Raw genomic sequence first — 27,906 nt, 5'->3', positions numbered from 1 at the left:
CATTCAATTTGGCAATGGAGAGATAGATGTGGACACCTTGTTCAGATTGATGGTACCTGGACCCAAAGTGATACAGGCACCTAGTGCGCTGTAGAGCAGCTAAAGGAAGCTCCAATCATAGATATGGTGGAGTCAATATAGACAAAGAGAAAAAGAAAAAAGTCCTCAGCGCTCAAATGCATGGATACAGTGTGACTGGTAAGATGGAGAAAGTATGCATAAGATGAACTTACTTCATAAACAATTGGAGCTACTACTCTTGCTGCCAACGGCTATCTGCTACGTCTGCTGGGACTGGGGGCGCCTCTATCAGAGACGCCTCCGTGAAGTAAGTTCATCTTATGCATACTTTCTCCATCTTACCAGGCACACTGTATCCATGCATTTGAGCGCTGAGGACTTTTTTCTCTTTCTCTTTGTCAAGAACATAGGCAAGCAAGCTACTTGGTTCATTGCTCTACATGCTGCAATTCCCACTACTATTCTTTAAAGGACAGACTTAGGCTTCTTTCACACAAGCGCATATCGGCCAACCGTTTTCACAGCCGGCCGATATACGCTACATTGCTTGTAAAAATTCTGGTGAACTGGCGCACAAATCAAACGTTTGTGCGCCCATTCATATGGCCTGGTAAGGCCGGCACAAATGCGCCGACCTCAACAGGCCATCTCCCATTTCCCCTCCCTCCTCATTGGAGGCTTACCTGTCTTCCTCCCCTCTTGTTCTGTGCAATGGAAGGGGGCGGGGCTGGGGCGGAGCACAGAACGAAGGGGAGGAAGACAGGTAAGCCTGCACTGGTGGGGGGAGAACAGAGGGAGGGAGTTTAGCAGCCATGCTGCTAAACTCCCTCCCACCTATGGGTGTTGGGACGCATAGGAGCCCGTGCAGCGGCTGGATGTATTCCGACCAAAACATAGTCCCAGAACTATGTTTTGGCTCCGACGTAAAAACACCTGGAATCCAATGCAGCAGATCATGGCGCATATCGGCTGGCCGTGAAAACGCTGGCCGATATGCGCTCATGTGAAAGAAGTAGAGATGAGCGAGTATACACGCTAAAGGCAATTGCTCGAGCGAGCTTTGCCTTTAGCGAGTACCTGCCCGCTCGAGACTGAAGGTTCAGGTGCCGGCAGCGGGCAGGGAGCTGCGGGGGAGAGCGGGGCGGAACGGAGGGGAGATCTCTCTCTCCCTCTCTCCCCCCCGCTCCTCCCTGCTGACAGCCGCTACTCACCGCTCCTCCGGCATCTGAATCTTCAGTCTCGAGCGGGCAGGTACTCGCTAAAGGCAAAGCTCGCTCGAGCAATTGCCTTTAGCGAGTATACTCGCTCATCTCTAGAAAGAAGCCTTATAGGGTGAAAACACCTAGTCCAGTACTGAGAATCCACTTGGCCATACTTAACTCAGAAGAATGGAGGAAACATCTTGGGAAGGTGGATTTGAGGGGGAAATATGATCCATCACGTCTTCCTGTTGCATTGTCCAACTGGTTAATTATTCATTGGAAAACAAAGAAGCCAACATGGAACAGAGAGGGGATCTAATAGAATAAGCCTTGACTGGTTTCTAATCTATATTTACAATATCATATGGTGATACTCATTGAGTTTTGGCATGGAGTACTCGAAAGCGGTTTCCTAGGATTAGAAACACACAGCTACTTTTTCTCCAAAAACAGCACCACACCCGTCCAAAAGTACTGAGCAGAACTGCAGCAAAGCTTCATTCAGTCCAGTGCAATTCAGCTGCATTACTAGATGTAACCCACTGACATGTGTAGGGCGAGTTCAAAAGGAAAGCAGCAATTGTTTTGAGAGTGGATATAATTGGTTTTGGAGAATGTTGGGAAATACTTTTAATAGGCAAAATAGTTGGGGAAAAAAAAAAAAAAAAGATGCCTCTACAACGCAGAGATGAGATTTCACCCCATTACCAGAGTCTGAGAGGGGCGTATTATTGGGATGTGAGAAGCTGGATGGTCGTATCCATGAATTTCCCCCCACTGGCCGTTCTGTCCAGATTGTTAGGGGGTGTTGGGATCAGTGGATGTGTAAGGGCACACAAGGTGACCAGGCTCAGTACGCCCCCTACAGACCACCATTATGGAGGAGCGTCTGACCAGACTGTTAGAAGGTGTTTGGACCAGTAAGATATGTGAGGATACACAAGGTGACCGGGCTCAGGACCCCCTGATAGAGAACCAGTAGACAGGAGCGTCTGACCACACTGTTAGGTGGTGTTGGGACCAGTGGATGTGTGAGGGCACACAAGGCGACCCGGCTTAGGACACCGCTACAGACCACCAGTAGAGAGGAGCGTCTGACCAGACTGTTAGGAGGTGTTGGGACCAGTGAATTTGTGAGGGCACACAAGGTGACTGGGCTCAGAACCCCCCAACAGACCACCAGTAGAGAGGAGCATCTGACCAGACTCTTAAGAGGTGTTGGGACCATCGGATGTGTGAGGGCACACAAGGTAACTGGGCTCAGGACCTCCCGATAGACCACCAGAAGAGAACAGAGTCTGACCAGACTTTAGGAGGTGTTGGGACCATCGGATGTGTGAGGGCACATAAGGTAACTGGGCTCAGGACCCCCCTACAGACCACCAGTAGAGAAGAGAGTCTGACCAGACTTTAGGAGGTGTTGGGACCAGTGGATGTGTGAGGGCAGACAAGGTGACCAGGCTCAGAATGCACCCTAGAAACCACCAGTAGAGAGGACCATCTAACCAGACTGTTAGGGGGTGTTGTGACCAGTGGATGTGTGAGGGCACACAAGGTGACCGGGCTCAGGACGCCCGGACAGACCACCAGTAGAGAGGAGCGTCTGATCAGCTGACAAGCATGAGCAGCTCCAACTTTTTAATTGCTTGCCATCCAGAGACAGGTGGCACCATTGTTAATGGTCCCTATGTCCGTCGGTAACCATTTCCAGTAGTTGACTGAAGAACATTTCGTTTTAAACTTGCTAATTACATGTACTGCTTTTGACACCCACCATAGTTTCCGTTTGCAGGATGTTGTGTACAACAAAACTGGATGCTACGGAGTGGAACTGGGTTGTCTTCAGCGACGAATCCAGGTTTAGTTTGGGCACTGACGACGGCCCCTGCTGGTGTGATGATCTGGGTGGTCATTGCATACAACAGTCAACAATATGTTCAGGACATCCCGCAGCCACATGTGTTCCTCTCATGGCAGCTTCCAGCAGGATAATGCTCGGCCGAACACACAAGGGGGGCACAGGAAGCCCCCACAACATTGTCACACTTCCATGGCTGCCCAGTCACCAGATTTATCACCAGTAGATAGTCCATAATTGCCGGTGTAATTACCACTGTTACTATTATGTTAGGGCTGGAGTGTGTTTGAGGGTTTTGCTACAATGTGTTTGGAAGCTGAATATTTGTTTGTCTTACACCATCTTTATATCTAATGTTTTGTTGTTACAATGTTTGTTATTGTCTTTTTAGATGTTAAAGCAAACATTCAGCGTTCTCTGCTAACAGGATATGGGAATACTGATGCAGCGGAGGGGAATTTATCATTTAACCTTAAGAAATGTGTGTTGTGGAATGACGGAGCTCCAATTTTCCTATTTTCTTGTGACTTTCATGTTGTGAATATTGTCCATCCAGACACGACTCATTTATGTTGTCCTCTCATAGTTCTGTAGATTATGCTGAGCACGCTGCAGAATGTACTCAGTTGGAAATTAATAGGGGTTTAGTGTGCAAAATCTGATATGTTGAAATGCCATCAAATGCAATAATGTAGGATAAGAGAATTTAAATGGTGTCAAATGACCAGTAAGTCGATCTGCAGTAGAATCAATGATCATAAGAAGCTCGTTGTTAAAATGCCTAGTGATAGGTTAATGAAGAATAGGATGTGAATGATTTAATATTCAAGTCTAGATACGACGGGCTATTTTAAGTGAGATGAGAAGATTTTATCTAATTAAGGGCCCATTCAGTCAGCTGTATATTAGGGCCATGTGCAGTCCCTTTATTCCACACGGACCTAGAATAGTCACTTCGGCTATTCGCATGGCCGTTCTATGGTGGTCCATATCAAAGAAATCACAGGATGTCATTTCCTTGTCCATTTTCACAAATGAGAATAGCACATGCAATATGAAAGGTCTAAGAATATCGGACAGTCGAGCGTCTGTCTGCTGTTCAATGCAAGTTGCACCCTAGTTTCTTGGGTGGAACTCGTATACAGCCATCTTGATATGACCTGAGGGCTCCTTCACACAGGTGTATGCATTTTCGCGCACACATTAGCGCAATTTATTTGTGCTATGTACAAAGCTTTTATGCGCAGACCAATATACCCCAATTTAAATGGCTATTTAGCCTAATGAGTAATAGTCCAGCAGAATTGCACAGCGCACTGTGCGTATGTGCGCATTTGTGCACCTCCCATAGCCACAAAAGTAGAGCATGCGGTGTTTTTATTTTCACATGCATGAAATACACGTACATGAAAAGAAAATGTGAATGAACCCATTGAAATGTGAATGAACCCATTGAAAGCAATGGGTTCTTTTCTCAGCATATTACACACATAAGTATGCCTGGGTGAAGTAGCCCTAGGTGTAACCTCACTTAAGCCGGATTAGCATTGCCGAATCGGCGGTCAGCGCCCAAATGGAGGATCCTCAGCAAGAGGCATGCATTGACAGGTGTTTTCTCCTCCTGGGTCTTCTCCTCCTTCATGTTCTTCTGGCCAGGGATTGGTCAAAGCGCTCAGCCAATCAGAGGCAGTGCTTCTAGGAGGCGGGGATTTTCAATTTACGGCCAGAAGAACATGAAGAAGAATCAGGGACTCGGGGAGAAGACGCGCCGGAGCTGACAGTGCTTCTAGGTGATGTTTTGTTTTTTTTCTCCTGCAGCTAGGGCTTATTTAGGGGCTTTGACAGTAAGATTTTCTACTGTCAAAGTTGCATTGCTTCGCACGAAAACTGCATTTTTGTGCGAATCGAAAAACGCTGTCCTATATTTTCCTGCAGCAAATTTTAAACGCACGTAAAAACGAGACATGTGACCGCTTTCATTGGAAAGCACTGGTTCTAATAGATCCATTTTAAAAACTTGCCTATACATGCAATTAAAATTTGCTCGTCTGACTGAGCCCTTACCCAGCACACCTCATCTACTAGCTAACCATACATAAGAACAATTAGAGCTCTCAGAGGTGTAAACCACTTTGTAGTTGGCTTCCATAATCTTTTCACATGCTACACAGAATGGAGATAAAGATAGATTACTAATTTTTGAACATTAAAATTCTCCCAATTAAAAGTGATTGTTAAAAAAAAAATTAAAAGTCCACATTTAATCGCATTTTGCCTGTGAATACAATGCGTTTTGCGTGAAAATCACATGTTGTTTCAATAGGAAAATTAAAAAAAAACAAAAACAGCACACTCTAATGAAACTCGCATGTACATGCAAGTGCAATGCAATTTCTTAACTCACCCATAGAAAGTAATGGGTGAGTTTTCTGCAGAATCACATAAAAATAGGACATGCTGCAACTTTTTTATGCGATGCTGCGATCGAAAAACCGCACATGTAAATAGACCCATTGAAAATAATAGATTTCATTTTTATCTTGCAATGCATAACACACACAAGAAACTGTAAATACAGCCTCATAAGTCCCTTTATCTATGGTCAATGACACCAAGACATTGGAAGTATACAATGATGAAGTTAATGAGCTGGTGGTAAGTAACAGATTTTAACGGAGATCTTAATGTCATACTAATGTCACAACTTATATAACGCTGCTGCGGCATGTAATCCTGAACTTGCAATATGCCCATAAATCACAACTTTGCCTTTTGTATGGCCTTACAAGAACTCACTCAATGATGTTTAAACAATTAATATATATATTTCAGCTTACAGCTATCATTGTGATATAATATTCCCTTTATATGATCAGATTTTGTCAAGTGTGAATAATTAATCATGTTACAGTATCCTAGCATTTATTATTAGCCAAATATTGAACTAAAGTTAAATACTAATGGAAGATTATTGATCAACCAGCAGAATATATTATAACATAGCAAAGGTCATATGAAAAACATACATACCTTCATTCAACTTGAAGGCTTCAACTACAGAAAATACTAAAATATAAGTAAATGTCTTCACATCAGTGATCTATGTGGCTCTGTCAATTGCAACATTGTTTATGGAAACAGTAATACTCAGAAACAGTCTGCCAGAATAGAAACAAATGTTCTTCCTATCCCATAAAACTACACCGTTGCCTTCTGCTCCAAGGGTGCTGCCATACACCAGTAGGTGTAAAGGTCTGAGCTGGATCCGCACATAGTACCTGGAGTCATGTTACAGATATAATGGGCAGAGCTGAAAATAAAAACTAAATCAAGAAGACACAAAGCAATAATTGCAATAACATGCTATGGAAAATATCCCAGGCTTTGCACAAAGTTAAGTATAAGAACCGTTTAGTAAACAATTTTCAGCTACAACATAACCAATGGTAATCCAATAATAGTAAATAAATAACGACTGTCAGATACAGACACTAGAAGATCCTTATGACACTTGTCAGTTTTATGTACACATCTATTTACAGTTTAGTGATCAAATTAAAATGCAAATTAATGGAAAAATACATTAGGAAACTGATAACTCAATATGGATTTCAATAGGGAGCTGCCACTTAGATTGTAATGAGATTGATTACCCCAATAAGCTGCTACACTGTGGTTTGCTTTTAGGACATTAAGAACATCTCAGTACTAAAAAGGTCTTTGCAAAACCTTCAGTTAGAAATCAAACCATGGTAACCATCTGCTTAGGATTTGACATGAAATAAATGCCATTTGCTAACAAAACTAGAGCATGGGGGAGGAAATGAAATCAATCAATCAATCTATCTAGTCATTCAGGCGAATAGCAGATGTGAAGGTGCTGTACTAGTCATTTCTAAGTACTGGCACCTGAGGGATCTTAAAGACCCTTGTGCTACATAAGAAAACTCCAGTATTATAGATTGCACAGGTGGGGGCCTTGTAACAGCTTTTGAATTGAAGCCCAGGAACTTAAAATTGCAGCTCTGTAACTATGTATCTGCAGTATGTTTGTAAAAAAAACAGCACTGTGTGCTTAGCGATTGGATACAAGCCTCAGGGCACGGACTAAGGCCCAATGTCCACGGGCAAATTTGATTTGCGGAATCCACGCGAGCGATCCGCAAATCAAGCCACCCATAGAGATGCATGGGTGTCTGCAAATGGATTAAAAGATGCGGATTTGATTTGCAGACCTTTTGGTCCGGAAAACAAATTGCAGCATACTCCATTTTTGTGCGGTTCCCGCAGAGACGGCTTCCGTTGAAGTCCTATCCATAGCACACCGGCAGCTGACACTGTAGACGTGCCATGAAACAAAACTGTACTGCGCATGTCTGACGGCACGCTGTGAGGACCATGCGCAGTACAGCGAAGCTGGAAGTAGAGGGATCCGCATGGATGCCGCTGCCGGCAAATGCAGGTAAGCAGGGTTCACTGGCTGCCAGCAGTGCTGGATTCCATGCGGGATTCCCTGCGCATGCACCGTGGACATGGGGTCTAATGTGTCCCAGAGATACAAAAAATCAAAACGAGGCACAATGCCAATGTGTAAAAGTATAACATATGTGATATGCAATGTTTCAGCTCAAATTTAGGGGCCCCTCTTTAAGCATATTTGTTTGTGTATTATTACTCTTGTCCAGGGTTGAGATGCATATGTTGGAGAAATAATGGAAAAGAGAAGTTGGAAATATTCTTTTGCATTAGATGGTAGAATTATTCTACCAAGTCTATCTCTTGGGAAATAGATGGAGAATCCAATGGTATAGATACATATACTATATCTACTTATAGGCTTAGTATTCAAGCAATGAATCTGCCATAAGAAAGAAACTTAAGAAGTTTGCCAACTTTTCCTCCAAAAGGAGCTCAGACCCTGATATACAGTGCCAAAAACCTTGGCTTGCATCAACAGCCTCAAAATATGGTGAAACATTCGAGCTGGTTGTTCTTTAGTATATGCCCTTGCTTTGCTCTAAATACATAATGCATAAAGCATGACATCAAAGAGCAGGCAAATACATACACAGTAGGTCAGCCTTTTATTGATACTTGTGGAATACCAAAGCAGCAGTGAAGGTAAATTGCTGGTAAAATAATTCATTATGGGTATGAGAGACTTTCAAACTGTCTTCTCCATTGATTCTCCAGAAGACAAATCAGTCAGGAAGCCAATAAGATGATTTTATATTTTATATTGATAAGGGAGTATTGGGAAACTATCTTCTCAACTGACTCTACAATATGAGAATGCCATAACTGACTGTACATTTTGATGATATTTCCTGCTTATAAATATCATATTCTCCAATCCAAGATATCATCTATAATAATCAGTGCTTATTAGGACATGTCAGTAACAGGATTATACACTTTACGTTGTTTTTTTCCCCAATCATTAGAGTCACTGGGTGTAGGAGTATTCCAGCAAAAACAATCTGAAGAGTTTGCCTTGCAAATGGTATCAAGCTCCTTGACAAGAAATGACTGCCATCTTCAGGCACTTGCTCAATCAACAGGGTCATCCCAACACGCTCAATAGAATCATGACAAGAATCTATTAAGGATAGGGAAAGCCAATACCATCCTTCAACCTAGAATAAACTTATTGAGTTATGTTTAGTAGAGAACAGGCAACATGAGAAGTACAACAAAACAATTACTGTAGTTACTAAGCGTCTATCTATCTCAAATCTAACTACTCTATCTATATATCTAATATCTATCTACCTCATATCTATATATCTAATATCTATCTACCTCATATCTATATATCTAATATCTATCTACCTCATATCTATATATCTAATATCTATCTACCTCATATCTATATATCTAATATCTATCTATTTTTCTCATATCTATCTATCTATTTATCTCATATCTATCTATCTATCTATCTATATCATATCTATATATCTATCTCATATCTATCTACCTATCTATGTATCTCATATCTATATATCTAATATCTATCTATTTTTCTCATATCTATCTATCTATCTATCTCATATCTATCTATCTATATCATATCTATATATCTATCTCATATCTATCTACCTATCTATGTATCTCATATCTATATATCTAATATCTATCTATCTCATATCTATCTGTCTCATATCTATCCCATATCTATCTATCTATCTATCTCATATCTATTTATCTATTTCATATCTATCTGTCTAATATCTATCTATTTATCTCTCATATTTATATTTTTATCTATCTACTTATCTATCTTACATCTATTTATGTATCTATCTTATATCTATTTATCTATCTCATTATCTAACTACCTATCTTTTTGCTTTACAACAGAATAGGTCATGATAAAACCTATATGATTTCTGTACTATATATTACAACCATTTTTTCTTACAACTATACAAGTGTGACGTAATGATGAACTATAAGTGCTCGGGTTCACATACATTGACTTTTATACCCTTGGAGAATTTGCTCATTTCCATAGCATATTTTGCATCACGCAGATAGAAGTATGTATTTGGAGATAACATTTCCAGGATATATTAGCAAGGCTCAGCTCCAGCAATACTGATTAGTATTCACTAGCCATGTACACCTAGAAGGAGTCTTTCCCTTCTGTGCAGTACTGTGACTGCAATGGACAATCTAAATGATGTTCATCCTGTTCTCCGAGCCCTAAGAATGCCCATACAGAATGCTATTTTGTTTGTAAATACTCTTTTTATTGCCTACGGAATGACATTATCTGATCTCCCATGTAATTGCTGAGAACTGCTTGCCTAAAGCTTGAAATAAGAGACATTTTAATGCATCTGTTGCTCAGTCAGCTGAACTTAATCTATATGATGGAATGGAGGCATATGCATAGAAGATGTTATAGGAATATCAAATGGTGGTTGATACCTTAAGAGGAAGGGAACCTGCGCTGCCAGACATATAGTCCAAGGCTCTTACCATCCACAGCCATGCAGCAAGGTAAAGCATGCACCTATGCAGCATCATGGGGCTGGCAGCACATACTGCATTTCTGCATTCTCTTCATCATCACACTGACTCCCACTCAAGGAATGGTGCCTTGTTGCTATGTTGTGGCGAAATCACGCAATGCACAACGCCAGCCAGCCAGAACCTCTTCCATCTACTACAATGCACATCATCCCTTATAGCTAAGAGTAAACCAACTATGCCAACAGCCCCGTGCCCACACAATCCAACAGCTAGGGTGGGTACATGCCCCCCAGTAGGTGATCCTTACCGCTGTGTCATAAAGCTTTAGGTCCAGGACGTAGGGATGGAGCAGGGATTCATTGCGGATCTGATCGATGGCCAGCAGCACAGCTGGCAGGATGCCTCTGCCGATATTTCCCTTGGCCACCGTCTCGCTGAGGGGCATCAGCCCCATGATCGACAACGAGGTGCCGTTGGCCGGCTGCTCGATGGTTGTCCCGCTTGATCCAGCAACGAGCCCGGGTCGCAGCCCCAACCCGAGCAGCAGCAGCAGGCATTGCGGGGGCAGCGCCGGCATCTGCAGAGCAGGTTCACCTCCGGCAGCAGCAGCAGCACCACGGAGAGCGCCGGCCGATCTGCAGAGCCTCCTCGGGGACGGAGCCATTCCTGTGTGTGACTGCAGGGGAGATGGAGCAGGTCCGCCCTCACTCACCGAGGCTCCCCAAGCATAGGCGGGTCAGCAGCCCTAGGGCAGAGCTAGCATGCCCACCTCCTGCACGGCAGCCCCGGAGAGCTCCACATAGCGCTGTCCCTGCCAGACTCCTCGTCCTCTCTAGCCTGCTTTCCTTCGAGGATCAGGGTCTCCCCCTCCCCTCTACACACCCCTGACAATCCTCCTGTCAATGGCGCCTCCTTCTTCACAGCTCCCTGTTGGAGCGCCGACAATGCACCGGCTGCCGGCACCTGCTGCACCGCGGCTGGAGGCTGCTGGGGGCGGCTGTCGGGGAGGAGGCGGGCGGCGGGGAGAGCTTCACCTCCGGGGGAGTCCGTACCTGCAGCGCGTCACACGGGGGATCCTCTAGATCACAGGCGCTGCGGCCCCACAGGTGTGGATGGGGGGAAACACCACCTGAGAGGGGCGCAGCAGAGACCACCTCATCCCGGGAGACACGGCCCTGCACTGCTGCAATCACTGGAGCTGCCGGAGTGCTGCTCCTCTCTATACAGCTGCAAGCCTGGGAGGCACGCACGGGGAATGCTGGTAGTAGGTGAGATAGTAATGATACATAGTAACAATAGAGACAGGTAGAAGATACTAGATAGCAAATAATAATAAATAATGCTGGTAGTAGGTGAGATAGTAATGATACATACTAACAATAGTGACAGGTAGAAGATACTAGATAATAAATAATAATAAATAATGCTGGTAGTAGGTGAGATAATAATGATACATAGTAACAATAGTGACAGGTAGAAGATACTAGATAGCAAATAATAATAATAATAAATAATGCTGGTAGCAGGTGAGATAGTAATGATACATAGTAACAATAGTGACAGGTAGAAGATACTAGATAGCAAATAATAATAAATAATGCTGGTAGTAGGTGAGATAATAATGATACATAGTAACAATAGTGACAGGTAGAAGATACTAGATAGCAAATAATAATAATAATAAATAATGCTGGTAGCAGGTGAGATAGTAATGATACATAGTAACAATAGTGACACAGGCAGAGGATACTAGATAGCAAATAATAATAAATAATGCTGGTAGTAGGTGAGATAATAATGATACATAGTAACAATAGTGACACAGGCAGAGGATACTAGATAGCAAATAATAATAATAAATAATGCTGGTAGTAGGTGAGATAATAATGATACATAGTAACAATAGAGACATAGGTAGAAGATACTAGATAGCAAATAATAATAAATAATGCTGGTAGTAGGTGAGATAATAATGATACATAGTAACAATAGTGACACAGGCAGAGGATACTAGATAGCAAATAATAATAATAATAATAATAATAATAAAAAATAATGCTGGTAGTAGGTGAGATAATAATGATACATAGTAACAATAGTGACACAGGTAGAAAATACGAGATAGCAAATAATAATAAATAATGCTAATAGTAGGTGAGATAGTAATGATACATGGTAACAATAGTGACACAGGCAGAGGATACTAGATAGCAAATAATAATAATAATAATAATAAATAATGCTGGTAGTAGGTGAGATAGTAATGATACATAGTAACAATAGAGACAGGTAGAAAATACGAGATAGCAAATAATAATAATAAATAATGCTGGTAGTAGGTGAGATAGTAATGATACATGATACAAAAAGAGAAATAGATAATAGAAGATTATAAATAACATAATAATAAACAATAAATAATGCTTGTATTAGGTGAGATAATAATGATACATAATAACACTAGAGAAATAGATAATTATAGAAAACTATAAATAACCAATAATAACCAATAAAGCTTATATTTGGTGAAATAGTAATGATACATGGTAACAACAGCGACATAGAAAGAAGATACTAGACAACAAATAATAATAAACAATAAATAATGCTTCAATTAGGGGAGATGATAATGATAGAGGATAATAATAGATGATAGAGAACTCATAAGAGAGATAACTGATAGTGTATAATAATGCTTTATATTAGGTGATAGATAATAATAGGAGGTAATTAATAATGCTAAATAATAGATAATAAATAATAGAATTAATTGCTAATTATAAATAATAGATCATATAGATTCACTGAGAAAGTGGGAAGGTATATAAAAATAAAATACAACTTTTATATAAATATCATAAAAGCACCTGTGCCCTAGGCACTATACACAGATGGACATGCAATAATTAGGTTGGGATCACACTGGGCAGAATAGCCGCGGAATGTCCGTGCAGACTTTCCGTATGGAAATGCCACTTGCGTTTTGAATCCCGTGATCAGTGTTCACACACTGCAGCCAATCCGTTGCGGCCAAACCGCGCTAAAATTGACATGCGGCGCGGAATTCAAATTGGCAGCATGTCAATTCTTTCCCCGTTTCTGCAGTGATCTCTCTCCTTTCTGTGGGGAGAGATAGCTGCATTTAAATGCCGATGGCAAAGCCACTCCAAAACCCGCGGTGAAATGCGGCGAGTTTTTGAAGCTGCATTTCTCTGGTGGAAATCTTACAGAGTTTCCGTGCAGTCATTCCGCGAGACTAGTGTTATCCCCTGGATATTTCCAACCTGTATCGCTTCAGCAATAAACTGAGGCATGAGGGAGTATTCTATCCAGGTGGAGAAAAGAGGCACTGTAGTGTGACTTTTGGCACGAAAAGCCCCGCAGACAGGTGTCACACCATGAATATACCCTGAGAATGGGCTCAACGCATTTCAACTGTACCAAGTCTCATCAGGGGTCTATGTTCAGAGAAAAGAGGGTATTTGATGGATATTAACCCCTTAGTGACGAAGCCTGTTTGCGCCTTAGTGACGGAGCCAAATTTTGGAAATCTGACATCTGTCATTTTAACATAAAATAACTCTGTAAAGGTTTTGCATATCCAAATGATTCTGCCATTGTTTTTTCGCCACATGTTGTACTTCATTTTGGTTGTAAAAAGAGACCGATATAATTTGTGTATATTTATTCAAAGTACCAATATTGGAAACATTTTGAAAAAATTGTCATTTTTTCACATTTTCAACTGTAATATCTCAAATATGTCCAAACATACTGTACAAATTTTTGATAAGATATATATTTCCATCTGTTTACTTTATTCTGAATGCACATTTGAAAAACATTTGTGTTTTTTTTAACCATTTAGATGACGTACAAATTTAACATTACGTTTTAGCATTTTGAGGAACACTTTGTTTTCCTGCACCAAGCCAAGTTTGCAAAGGCTCATGAGTGTCAGAATAAGGCTGGGTTTACACTGGGCGTATTCCTGGCGAAAATACCGCGGTTTTGCCGCAGCAAAAACCGCGAGATTTCTGCCGGGAGAACCGCCGTGGAAAAACCCGCGGCGGCTTTGAAGCGGCCCGGCCGCTCGCTTTTCCGCTGCGGACGGCACTCCCATAGAGGAGAGCGCAGCCGCAGTGGAAATAAACAATAAATAGACATGCTGCATATTCTGAAACCGCGGCTGCCGCAGCCGCAGTTCCAGCCTGACTTACCGCAGCGGATTGGCCTTCCCGTGTGGACGAGATTTCTGAGAAATTTCGTGCACATGGCTGGCTAATCCCGAGATTAGCGGCCGCGGACGGATTTGCCGTGGTGAAATTCCGCACGGAATTTCCGCGGCAAATCTGCCCTGTGTGAACCCAGCCTAATAGATACCCCCCCAAAATGACCCCATTTTAAAAACTACCCCCCTTAATGTATTCACTGAGGGGTGTCAGGAGTATTTTAACCCCACCATTTTTTTTCAGGAATTCAATTTAGAGGAGAAAAAATAAAATTTCATATTTTTGCAAATATGTCATTTTAAAGACATATTTTTTTCCTATAGTGCCCATGAAAATGAGGATTTACTCCCAAAAATGGATACCCCTGTTTCTCCCGTATTCAGAGACATACCCACTGTGGCCCTAATATTATATCTGGATGCACAACGGGGCCTAAAATGAAAGGAGTAGTCAGTGTCTTTCAGAACATACAGTAAATGTTGCTTGAAGTCCTTTTAGGCCCCATAGTACTTTTGTAGAGCTCTTGAGGGGCCAAAACCATAGAGAACCCCCACAAATGACCCCATTTTGAAGACTAGACCCCTTAACGAATTTATCTAGGGGTGTACTGCCCATTTTGACCCCACAGTTTTTGAATGAATTCAAGCCAAGCAGAAGGAAAAAATTGTGATTTTCTTTTTTTTGTCAATTCTGTCATTTTAAAAACTACTTTTTTTCTACAGCACACACATAAATGAAGCCTTGCACCGCAAAATGGATATCCCTGTTTCTCCTGTGTTTAGAGACATACCCATTGTGGCCCTAATCTTATGTCTGGATGCACAACGGGGCCCAAAATGAAAGGAGTAGTCGATGGTTTTCAGAACATAAATTTTCCTTGAAGGCGTTTTAGGCCCCATAGCACTTTTGTAGAGCCCTTGAGTGGCCAAAACCAAAGAGAACCCCCACAAGTGACGCCATTTTGAAAACTAGACCCCTTAACAAATTTATCTAGGGGTGTACTGCGTATTTTGACCCCACAGTTTTTGAACGAATTCAAGCAAAGCAAAGGGAAAAATTTTTTGGCAATTCTGTCATTTTAAAAACTGTTTTTTTGTACAGCACACACATGAATGAAGCCTTTCACCCTAAAATAGATCCCCCTGTTTGTCCCGTGTTCAGAGACATACCCATTGTGGCCCTAATCTTTTGTCTGGATGCACAACGGGGGCCCAAAATGAAAGGAGTAGTTGGTGGCTTTCAGAACAGAAATTTAGCATGAAGGTGATTTAGGCCCCATTGCCCACTTGTAGAGCCCTTGAGTGGCCAAAACGACAGAGAACCCCCACAAATGACACCATTTTGAAAACTAGACCCCCTGCCAAATTTATCTAGGGGTGTACTGTGTATTTTTACCCTACAATTTTTGAATAGATCTAAGCAAAGCAGTAGGAAAAAATTACAATTTTCATTTTTTTGGCAGTTGTATCAATTTAAAAACAGTTTTTTTTGTACAGTACACATAGGAATGAAGACTTTCACCCCAAAATTGATACCCCTGTTTGTCCCGTGTTCAGAACCATACCCATTGTGGCCCTAAGCTACTTAAAGGACACATGGCTAGGCCTATAATGGAAGGAGCACCCATTGGATTTCAGGGTACAACGGAATAAATTCCAGGCCCCATCGCCCACTTATAGAGCCATTGAGTGTCTAAAACGATGAAGAACCCCCACAAGTGACCCCATTTTGAAAACTAGACCCCTTAACAAATTCCTCTAGCAGTGTACTGCATATTTTGACCCCACAGTAATTGAATGAATCTAAGCAAAGCAGAAGGAAAAAAATTACGATTTCCATTTTTTTGGCAATTTTGTCAATTTAAAAACTGTTTTTTTTGTACAGTGTACATAGGAATGAAGACATTCACCCCAAAATGGATCCCCCTGTTTGTCCCATGTTCAAAAACATTCCCCTTGTGGCCCTAATCTACTTAAAGGACACATGGCAAGGCCTGTAATGGAGGGAACACCCGTTGGATTGCAGGGCACAACTGAATACATTCCAGGCCCCATTGCCCACTTGTACGGAATAAAAATCGACACTTTAACCCCCTCCTCCCCCACACACTCTGCGCCCTTTTATGGCATTCCCCAGATCTTAGATAAAAGTAATAATGTGAACTGTGTAGTATTTCCAAAGACAGGGGTAATTACGGGGGCTGGTTGGGATGGGTACATGGGGCAATGAAACTGGGTATCCCCCCTCCTCTCATGCTTTTTGGGGGTATTTCGTGACCTCAGTAGCGGGTATATGGTGTAAAAAGTGGCGCTCTGTGAGTCTCCGTAAGCTTGCTGAGGTGCGGCGGTCTCACACAGAAGGCGCTCAACAAGGTGCTCCTGGAACTGCAGGAAGGCGAGCGTTCCCGGGGCTTCTTGTAAAATACGGATTACAGGTAGCGGTCTGAATAACGCCGGGCTCACGCAGCCGTAGGTGCAATCCGCGTGCAAGGCCCACAGCGGACCCCAGCTGTGAGCCCGGCTGTGACCCTGCGTACGGCCGCGTAATGTACTGCGCATAACTGCCTACTCACACAGGCGGTCATGCGCAGTACTTTTTTTTGTTTGCATTTCCCGCACTGTCGCTTAGCGATGACACAGGTACCCGCAGCCCGTATACAACATAGTTGCATATGGGCAGCGGGTATATCCACGACCATGGAGCACAATGGGCTCTATGTTGCGGATATCCGCGGTAAAATAGAACCTGTTGCGTTCTCTTTTCCGCGAGTGGATTACACAATTCCGACCCACTAATGTGAGCGGAATTGTGTAATCCAATGCGATTGATCTGTGTATTACCGCGGATCAGACGCATGTGGAATCCGTAATTCCTATCCGTTCATGTGAGACCGGCCAAAGGTAGATCGCTACCTTTTTATCACGTGACCGGCGACCGTTCAACAAGGTCACTGCTCCAGGCTCTCGGCGACCATTGGTCGCTGGGAGCAAGGAGATTTTAAATTTCCTGGGCTCCCCGACTTCTGCAAATGTGTCCGATGTTTTGCCGGCGGTCGCATGTGCAGAATCCGGGAAAGTTCACGGAGGAAGATCGCGTCGGGGTGCAAATATGGAGGCCTCCGGTAAAAAGTTTCATTTCCTCTCATCGATCGCATCAGTGAGGGGAGATGAACCTTCACCTTTTTTTTACTTTTACGTGATCGCCATTATCCATTGGATAACGGTGAACACGTGATCAGGAACCGCTCACCGCAGCTCTCCATGAAATCTCCAGGCTCTCGGCTAAGTTTTGTAGCCAGGAGCAGGGAGATTTTAAATTACCCTGGCAATCTACGGCTTTTGCGCTGCGCCTGCCATTTTGGCGACGGGCGCGTGCGCAGAAGCTGGGGTAAGGTCCGCGGATAAATCCACGGGCCTTAGGTACGTCATTTCATCCTCCCTCATGGATATTATCCGTGGGGGGTGATGAGACGTAAGCTTTTTAAACTTTTTTTTTACTTTCTGAAACTTTTTTTTTACTTTTTACACTTTTTTTTAAACTTTTTTACACTTTTTTTTCTTGAAATGATCACTGTTATTCACAGTATATCAGTGATCATGTCTCCAGTGACATCCCTCTGCTCCTGGCTACACATGGCAGCCAGGAGCAGAGGGATTCTAAATTTCCTGGGGATCGAGCCCCTCTGTGCACGCACCCGATGATTGACATCAGGCGCGCATGCGCAGACGGGGACTTCGGGTCCCGGGGCATCGGGGAGGACCGAGGTGAGTATTTTTACCTCCCCTCATGGATCTGATCCATGAGGGGAGGTGAAACTTGTACTTTTAAAAAAACTTTTTTAACTTTTTCGCAATCGCCGCTATCCAATGGATAGTGGCGATCATGGGAGATTTTAAATTTGCCGGGAGCTCCCTGGCTTCTGCGCATGCGCGTGACGTCATTGTCTGGCGCGCATGCGCAGAAGACCGGCGGCGGGTCCGTGAGGACCAGATCTTCGGGGGCAGCACGGAGAAGGCGGGTGAGTATATTCAGCTGCCCTGATGGATCTGATCCATCAGGGCAGCTGAATCTTTAACTTTTTTCACTGTTTTATTTACTATTGGATAGCGCCGATCACAATGCCGGGGGGACTGCCCGCATCCTGGGATGACAGCTCCATGCTGTCGGCTACCTGCGGGCACCGACAGCATTGAGCTGTCACATCCTCAGGCAAGTGGGCATTAATCCTAAGAGGACGCATAAAACTACATCCTCTAGGATTAAAGCCCACTTACTGAGGACGTAGTTTCCCGATGGGGCCGTCACTAAGGGGTTAAACACTTTATTATATGATCTTTATAGGAGGCAAGTGTGTATTTGTTTCTGAATGTTTTAAAGAGTTTGCACTATCTCTGTCGTTCTGAAAACTATTCGCATATGACAGAATTCTTAGGCTGGGGTCACACGGGACATGCTCCCGGCGGAAATTTTGCGGTTTGTTCGCAGTGAAAAACGCAATATTTCCGCCGGGAAAGCGCTGCTTCAAAACCCGCGGCACCTCTATGGGAGCGCCGGCCGCAGCGGGAAAAAAAAAGGAATGGACATGCTGCAGCAGGCGAATCCACGCAGGAATCCCGGTTTTCTGAGAAATCTCGGCCACATGGCTGGCTAATCCCAGGATTAGCGGCTGCAGGTGGATTTGCTGCAGTGAAATTCTGGACGGAATTTCCGCGGCAAATCCGCCCTGTGTGAACCCAGCTTTAGGGTATATAGTGGACCAAGATATCCCTCAAATTTGGGTAGATCACTATAATAGATCATATAATAAAAGATAATGCTTATTTTAGGTGAGATAATGATAGATGATAATAATAGATAATAATAGAAGATAATAGACAATAATAATATGACTACTAAAGATAATAAATAATGCTTATATTAGGTGAGATAATAATAATAGATTTATAAACAATAATAATAATAGAGATAATTGATCATATTAAATAGAAAATAAGAATAATGATACATAATAAATATTGCTAATTAGGTGGGATAATAGATGATAATATAAATAAGTAATAAAAGATAGTAAATGGATAATAAAAATAATAATAACTACTGCTTGTATTAGGTGAGATAATAATAAAAACTACTACTAGGTCATATTATTTATTAATAAAGGAGATGCAGATACTACTTCTATAACTACTAATACAATTGCTATTAATACTAGTGTAAAGCTACTAGTAATGCAGGTAGCATTACTACTACTACTAGTTATTATTGTATAGGTATTAATGCAAGTACTTCCACAAACAATTCAATTATGTAATTCACAAGAAATACTATTTGTGCTGATAATAAAGTAAGGAATACTACTGCAAGTTCTGCTAAGGCTGCATGTCCAAGGGGAGATTTGATTTGCGGAATCCGGCCGTGGACATGAAGCCTTATCAGAACATCCATAGTTCAAGCCGCCCATACGGAAGCATGGGCGTCCACACTTCAATCTACACAAGCAGATTTGTTTTGCAAATTCCGCGTGCGGAAAACAAATTGCAGCATGCTCCTTTTTAGTGCGGATTCCGTGCGGATGGCTTACATTGAAGTCAATGGAAGTTGTCCGATCCACAGACCGTCCATGGAAAAGCAGGCGTTTAAAGGAAAAAAAACTGTACTGTGCATGTGCACCAGCGTGCTGCCCGGAGGTTCCGCACACATCCGCAGTGCAGAAAAAAGAAGACCTGGAGAGGTACGCAGGGTCCTCAGCTGCGGGCACAGGTGGATTCTGCTGCGGGCTCCCGCATGCGGAATACCACCTGCTTGTGGACATGACACCTAATTCTGGAAGATTTACTACTATTAATAATAATAAAGCAAGTAATACTGTCAGTGCTAAAAATAATATAAATAATACTACTATTTATAAAGTAAGTAAAGGCGCTATTAAGGGCGAGATCAATATCAGTGCGACAAACTCGGGCCAATATAAGTCTTGTAAAATTGCGTTTGTTTAAAAAACACTTTGCATCTATGTAATTGCGAATTTCACATAAAAGTTTTCAATAGTAAAAATCGCAGTCGCATGCAAATCTCATGGCATGCTATTTTTAAAAAGAATGCAATAGAAAATAATGTGCAATTCCTTCCAATTAGTCGCCCAAAAATAAGATATAGATTTTTCAATCTCGCTGCATTGCTGCAAGAGAGAAAACACTCATGAAAATAAGCACATTGAAACCCAAGTGTTATTTTCATGCATGTTCTGTTCATATCCCTAGAAGGCTTCATTCACAAGGGCAAGACAATTTTTGGTCAGCCGTTTCACGGCCACAGTGCAGCCAAAAATCGTGTGAACGAGAGGCAGCCATGACCAAGTCACGGCTGCAACTTCAGTTTTAACGACCGTGCAGACGGCTGAGGCTGCAGTGCAGCCCTGGGATACTGTCGGCCAGGGGGGTGGGAGTTTAGCTCCCACTCCCTTCCTGCCCCCTCTCCGCCCCTTGTCGGCTTATGACAAGGGGAGGGGGCAGGAGCTTAGCAGATGTGATACGGGGAGCATGGAGGCTCAAGCAGCCTGTTGTTTCGCCTCTAGCTTGGATACAAGATGTGATATTGATAAGTATCGAGGCTCTAGTACCCTGTTGTACTGCCTCTAGTTTGGATACAAGATGTGATATTGATAGGTATCGAGGCTCTAGTACCCTGTTGTACCGCCTCTAGTTTGGATTCAAGATGTAATGCATGGAGGCATGGAGGCTCTAGTACCCTATTGTACTGCCAGTAACTTGGATACAAGATGTCATACTGGCGGTCATTGAAGCTCTACTACACTGTTGTAACGCATCTAGCTTGGATGCAAGATGTGATACAGGTGGGTATGGAGGTTCTAGTACTCTGTTAAGCCACCTTTAGCTTGGGTACAAGATGTGATATGGGTGAGTGTGGAGGCTCTAGTACATTGTTGTACCACCTCTAGTTTGAATAGAAAATGTGATATGAGATAGCATGGTGGCTCTTGCACCCGGTTGTACCGCCTCTAGCCTGGATACAATACATGATAAGGGTGGGCATGGAGGCTTACAAGTTCTGTATGGTACTCTGAGGCTTATTGCTTCACATTTGTTGTAACTGTACACATAATGGGCACCGTGACCAAATATCCTTCAGCCAAGCACCTGGAAGTGGTTCCAACAAACACAGGGGTGTCAGGTTGTGCTGCTGGGATCTGTTGTTCTACAGTATATGGGATTCTAGCAGCATAGCTTCACAGGTGTGGGATAATTGAACTGGCTTGGTGTGGAGTTCTCCAGCTAGCCAATCCCCCTGGTCTGCTGCTTGTATATACCAGCTGCTCTTGCTAGTGGATGCTGGTTTCCCAGCACCCTGGTGTGTTAAAAAATGGCAAACAGGCACATGAACGAATATCTCCTTATTTGTGTACATGTGTATTCTGTAACGTCAAACCATACTGAACAGCAGAACCCATGTGGGGACTAAAATGGCTGAATTCGCATCATAATAACCTTATAAACTCACATTACAACTTGGAATCAGAACTTGAGAGACTTCAAAACAAAGTGGTGGAGTTGGAGGACAGGTCACACTGTAACAACATCAAGTTCTGAGGAATCCCAGAAATAATCTCCACCTCTGAGTCACCGGAGTGTTCCTAGCGCCTTATTCGTGCATTATCAAGCTCTGTCCCTATCTACGAATTTATCTGTTGCAACTTTGGCACAAAGGTGACAACTGCTTCCTATCACCACAACGCTAAGAGACAATAAGATAACATACAAATGGGGTTTCTTTGTGCGCCTACCGATAACCCACACCAATACTACATTTGATGTCAAACTGTTGGCAGAAGGAATTGTTTCTAGTGATGCTGGTCTCCACATTTCACCGTGGAAATCTTGCAGTCAGCAAAAAACCACGAGATTTCCACGGGATAAGTGCAGCATGAAAACCCGTGGCACTTATCCGCGGGTTTTGGAGCGGCTTCTCCGCATGCTTTTCCATTGTGGCCAGCTCTCCCATAGAGAGGAGCGAGGCAGCAACGAAAAAAAGAAAATAATTAACATGCTGCGTCCTGGGAATCCGCGCCGCAGTGCCGGCTAATTCCGGCTTTTCCGTGACAGATTGTCCAGCCCGTGTGGATAAGATTTTTGACAAATCTCATCCACATGGCTGGCTAATCTCGGGATTAGTGGCCGCAGTGAAATTCCGCAGCAAATCCGCCCTGTGTGAACCCAGACTGACAATGGAACCTAGTTGCCTACTAAAAATCCTAAACAACCCAGTCATTGCCCATCGAAGGCATGGCATGTTGTGAAATCTCACAAATCAGTTGGCATGATATTATGAAACATTCAAAATCAGAAACATCGGGGAACTTTTACCCCCACTATGGCAATCCACTTTGGAAGAGCTGCTACATTTCCCTTCTCATCCACAAGTTTGTGAAGTACTGTTTAATGTTATTGTTGTGTTCTTCAGTCTTTTTTCTTCTTTTACTGTCAAATACCAGGTATGACCATTGGCTGGCATGGTAAAAGAAAACTGCTCCCATGATGACCACTGCTGGCAGCTTTTACTGCAAAGGACTCTACAGAGATATGCTTCTATTTACTGTTAAACATGGTGATGAACGCAGTATCATTAAATATTAAGAAGCTCAATAGTCCACAAAAAGGGGCATTTATGTGGGATAATGTTTAAAAATTGACCCCAGATATTTTTGGCGCACAAGAGCCACATATAATATCAAAAGATGGCTTCCATATAAAACATCATAGATATCCTACAATCTTTCAGTCTCACTGTGCTACGAAATTGAGAGGCGCTCCAGTGCGATAAAAGACTCCGTAGCGTTTCAGCTAATTAAAAAAAAAATTAGATCGCATAGGTAGATATTAGATATGTTATTTTGGTTTGCCTGTAAACAATATAGTATATACTTTAGCTTCGATCTATGCTCCTACCAAAAAAACAATATTATTTCAAGATGCACACAAGACAAACTACTTATTTGTGGTGATTTTAATGCCATCTCCATCCATTGATGCCACCTCCATCCATTGATGCCACCTCCAACCTCCGCAATCAGGTCTACTTTCCAGGTGACATCTGGTGGAGGGAAGAACTTTCTGATGTTTGGCAAGCAATGCGTAGCTCCAAGAAGGATTATTCTTTCCACTCGACAGCTCATAACAGTTATTCGAGGATCAGCTAGATGCAAATTTACTATTACCTTCTCAAGAGTCAACAATTGAAACAATCATCTGGTCTGCTCATACCACAATCTTATTGACCCTTGCAGGACACTTCAAACAACCACCAGCATGTATCTGGCATAGTAACAATTCTTTATTAATGCCGGTGGAGCATAGAGACAATCAGGATTATTGTACTCACGGAACATACCCCAACGTGAACCCTCTTATTTTGTGGAACACTCCCAAGGCATACATAAGAGGTTCTTTTACCAGAAAAGGACACCATGTGATAAAAGAAAGGACTAAAGGGATTTACCTAACAAAATAAAGGCTCTCGAAATGTAATTTAAACAGAAGAAAATAACCGAACAGGCAGAAAAGCTTTTTCAATATAAACAAAAATTTCAGGCTGCAGGCAACACAATATCACCTTGAGAAGACTGCAGTAATATCACATCGGTGGTCCGTGAGATATCATTGCATTTTCTCGCATCAATATCCCGATTTTGTGTTGCTACAAAGTCGCACATGGTGCTACAAAATTGCGCAACTTTTTAGCATCCAGTGCAAGGATTTTCAGGGGGAAGGGGTCTTGAAATATAAGCCTTACCCTGGAAATAAGCCCTAGCTGCATGAAAAACAAAAAAAATGCATACATCACCTATGAAGCGCTGTCAGCTCTGCCGCGTCTTCTCCCTTGCACTTATCTTCAGGCATTTCTTTCTGGTCATAAATTTGAAGACCCCCACCTTCAGGAAGCACTCCTCCTGATTGGCTGAGCACCGCGTCGCTCAGCCAATCAGAGCCAGCGCTCAATGAACCAACCACAGCCAATCATTCATTTATTTCGCGATTTTCGAGTACTTTACTACTCGGGTGAAAAGTACTCGGGGGCGCTGTGGGTGAGCGGGGGGTTGCAGAGGGGAGTGGGGGGGAGAGGGAGAGAGAGCTCCCCACTGTTCCGCGCTGCTACCTCCCGCTCCACCACACCACGCCACGCCCCACAGCGCCCCCGAGTACTTTTCACCCGAGTAGTGAAGTAATCGAAAATCACGGTGCTCGATTGCGAAATCGGCCTTACCGAGTACGTTCGCTCATCTCTAATAACAAGGGAAAACTCATGAACTCTATAGATACAGCAAATAGTTTGGGTAGTTATTATTAAGACATATACAACCTTATAGACGACCCTTTTACCATCTAAGTGCAACACAACAGATTCAAAAGTTTCTGCAAAAAAATTAACCTACTTACTCAGGAAGCTCTTGATTGAGGTGCTCAAAGATATTAATTCCCTACCAGTTGGTAAGTCACCCGGCCTAGATGGTGTTACAAATGCTTGTTGTAAGACCTTTAATAGAAGGCTCTTTTCAACAAGCCTTAATAGTTACTCCTGAAACAGGGAAGGAACCAGATACTTCCATCAACTTTCAGCCTATATCACTATCGGACACGAATATTAAAATCTATGCAAAAATTCTGGCCTCCAGACTGGTTCCTCTCTTGTCTTATTTGATTGAGGAGGATCTAGTTGGATTTGTGAAAGGGTGACAAATAGAGATGAGCGGGCATACTCGCTAAGGACAATTGCTCGAGCGAGCATTGTCCGTAGCGAGTACCTGCCCGCTCGGAAGAAAAAGTTCGGCTGCCGGCGTGGGTGAGAGGTGAGTTGCGGCAGTGAGCAGGGGGGAGTGGGGGGGAGAAAGGGATAGAGAGATCTCCCCTTCGTTCCTCCCCGCTCTCTCCTGCCGCTCCCTGCCCGCTGCCGAATCTTTTCTTCCGATGTTGATTGGTTTTTTGTCCGTTGCTCAGCCAATCAATGCAGCGCTGGATGAACCAATCACAGCCATCGCATTGGTTCATCGAGCGCTGCATTGATTGGCTGAGCAGCGCTGGATGAACCAATCAGAGCCATTGCTTCCTGGAGGAGAGATTTATGAATCTGTGGCAGAGCTCCAGAGAGCAGCTGGAGGACCCAGATCCAATCTATTTGTTTTTTAGTGGAGTGCAGATAGAGCTTATTTTCTAATGTTAAAGTCGCATCGCATGAAAACCGCAATTTTGTGCGTTGCGATGCAACAAAGACGAAGGCTCCATAGGGAAACATCGGCTACAAAAAAATTGCAAATTGCGGCAATATAGGACATGCCGCAAATTTTTTTTTGCAACAAGATAGCATCAGAGAAAACATTGCATGTGTGAAGGAACCCATTGGAAAGCAGGGGCTTCACATACATGTATATTCTCATGCTATCGCATTGCGGCAAAATCGCATCATTTTGTTGCCCATATGAAAGCGGCCTAAAAGTTTACTCTTATTATCCTCTTCGGTTGGTTACGCGGTCCAGAAATCTCCTTTATTGGCTTTGATGAATATCAGTTCCCAAGTAATTCTACCATAGTTTTGAATTCTGAAAAGTGCTGGCATTATCAAACTTAGGGCGCTGTGATCTTCAGCCACCTGTGTTGCGGCTGTAAATTGCATGAACGAGAGGCAGCCGTTGCAGCTGCATCTCGCCCATTCAGAGTCATCGTTCAGGATTCTATGCAGCTTAAACGCTGATCGTTCAGTGTAAACAGCAGCTGTTCAGAGGGGCGGGGAGCGCCCCGGCCCCCTGCTGAGTGAGCCAGCAATACTCACTGCTGTGCAGCAGTATGGGAGCGAGTACATGTGGGGACCAGTGTCGGACATCATTTGCCCAACATTCATCCCATGTAAATGGGCCTTTAGTTTAGAGCTTTTCCATTAACCCTTTGAAGGCATTACAATATTAACATATTGTTAAAGGAAATCTTAAGTTTACCCTATAATTCTGGCAATAAATGTACATATTAGTACCTTCCCAGTTTTATGAGCATCGCCCATGTTCTTTCTCTCTGACCTCTCTATATGGGTGTGTTCACGCATGTAGGTTTTGTTCAGGTTTCTTAAAAGAGTTTATCAGAGCATGAAAAAATAAAACTCCTTAGGGCTTACTGACACGAGTGCAGAGAATAGAACCCACTATTTTCACTGGGTTCATTCTCACTTTTGCATTTGTGCACGCAATTCGTACATGCCAAAAAAGGGAACGCTACATGCTCCATTTTGGTGCGCACCAAAGGCACCATGGGAGTTTATGGGGTTTGCAATGCGCACCCGATCCCCATGCAATAGTGCAATGAACGGTGCAATTTCGCCGGGAGGTCAACACACCGGGGACATTCCTCTTGGTCTGTCTGCTAATGCTCTACATGAAAGTGTTAGGTGTAGTTTAGTTATAATACATTCCCTACATAAGGGCTTCTAAACCGTTTGGTGCCAAGGACTTTTTAAATCTTGTCGGCCTATGGTTTTCAGCTCCAAATAGCCTATTCAAGCAGGTTATGAAAAGAGCATCAAAAGTCCTTCAGTGATTTATACAGGGAATGCACGAGACCATCAACGCCAGTTCAGTCCTTCTCAGCTGCAAAAAGTCCAATGACAATTCCAAGTGATGTCGGCATCTCCAAAAATACTTCTTTACTTTTTCAAAAACAAAACAAAAAATACAAACTTTTGGCTTCTTCTGAGCATACTTGGCAAAAGTTTGTAAGCAGCCAAAATGTTGTATGTTTTGTGTTGTTTTGAAACAAATAAAAGAGTATTTTTTAGAGATGATGACATCACATGTGGAATTTTTATTGGACTTCCAGCTCAAAATAGGTCATTTGTGACTTTATTAATATTTGTTATATATTTAAATAAAGAAGATGGAACGATACCTCTGCAGCGCCAACTATTGGATGGCAGCATTCCTTCAAATCAATGCTTGACCCTTCACACAGGTCTGTAGAGTAGAGATGAGCGGGTACAGTCGCTAAGGCACATTACTGGAGCGAGTAGTGCCTTAGCCGAGTATCTCCCAGCTCATCTCTAAAGATTCAGGGGCCGGCGCCGGTGACAGGTAAGTTGCGGCGGGGAGAAATCTCCCCTCCGTTCCTCCCGCTCTCCCCGCCGCTCCCCACCCCCCGCCGGTCCCCGAATCTTTAGAGACGAGCGGGGAGATACTCGGCTAAGGCACTACTCACTCGACTAATGTGCCTTAGCGAGTATATTCGCTCATCTCTACTGTAGAGCAATGATTGGGAATTGCCCTACAGACCTGTATAAAGAGTCAAGCATTGATTTGAAGGAATGCTGCCATCCAATAGGTGGCGCTGCAGAGATATTGTTCCATCTTCCTTATTTGCATATTACCCAGAGGAGCATGGATGGCCTTATAAGTCTCCTCACTCACCTTCTTGGTGCTCTCCCTAAGGAGAGCTATTTCCGTACCGACTCATATATTTAAAGTACTGATTACTGTTAATGATTCCTGCAATTGTATCCTGATATATACAAATCTGTAATTTTCTGTTGGTCTACAATATAGACTGTAAATGACTACAGGATA

General features: G+C 43.0%; 1 protein-coding gene across 1 annotated transcript in view; it reads right to left on the bottom strand.

Annotated features, from left to right (window-relative positions):
• GABBR2 (gamma-aminobutyric acid type B receptor subunit 2) overlaps positions 1-10,726 on the bottom strand; it is a 581,362-nt gene extending 570,636 nt beyond the window's left edge. The window contains exon 1 of the mRNA XM_066578831.1: positions 10,370-10,726. Coding sequence (XP_066434928.1) covers positions 10,370-10,726 — 357 coding nt within the window. The remainder of the gene's footprint in view (positions 1-10,369) is intronic.
• Positions 10,727-27,906: the final 17,180 nt, after the last annotated feature.

Source organism: Eleutherodactylus coqui, chromosome 9 (genome assembly GCF_035609145.1).
Source record: "Eleutherodactylus coqui strain aEleCoq1 chromosome 9, aEleCoq1.hap1, whole genome shotgun sequence".
In the NCBI taxonomy this organism is placed as follows: Eukaryota; Metazoa; Chordata; class Amphibia; order Anura; family Eleutherodactylidae; genus Eleutherodactylus; species Eleutherodactylus coqui.
The sequence above is the reverse complement of the archived record's forward strand: the minus strand, read 5'-3'. Positions and strand labels throughout refer to the sequence as shown.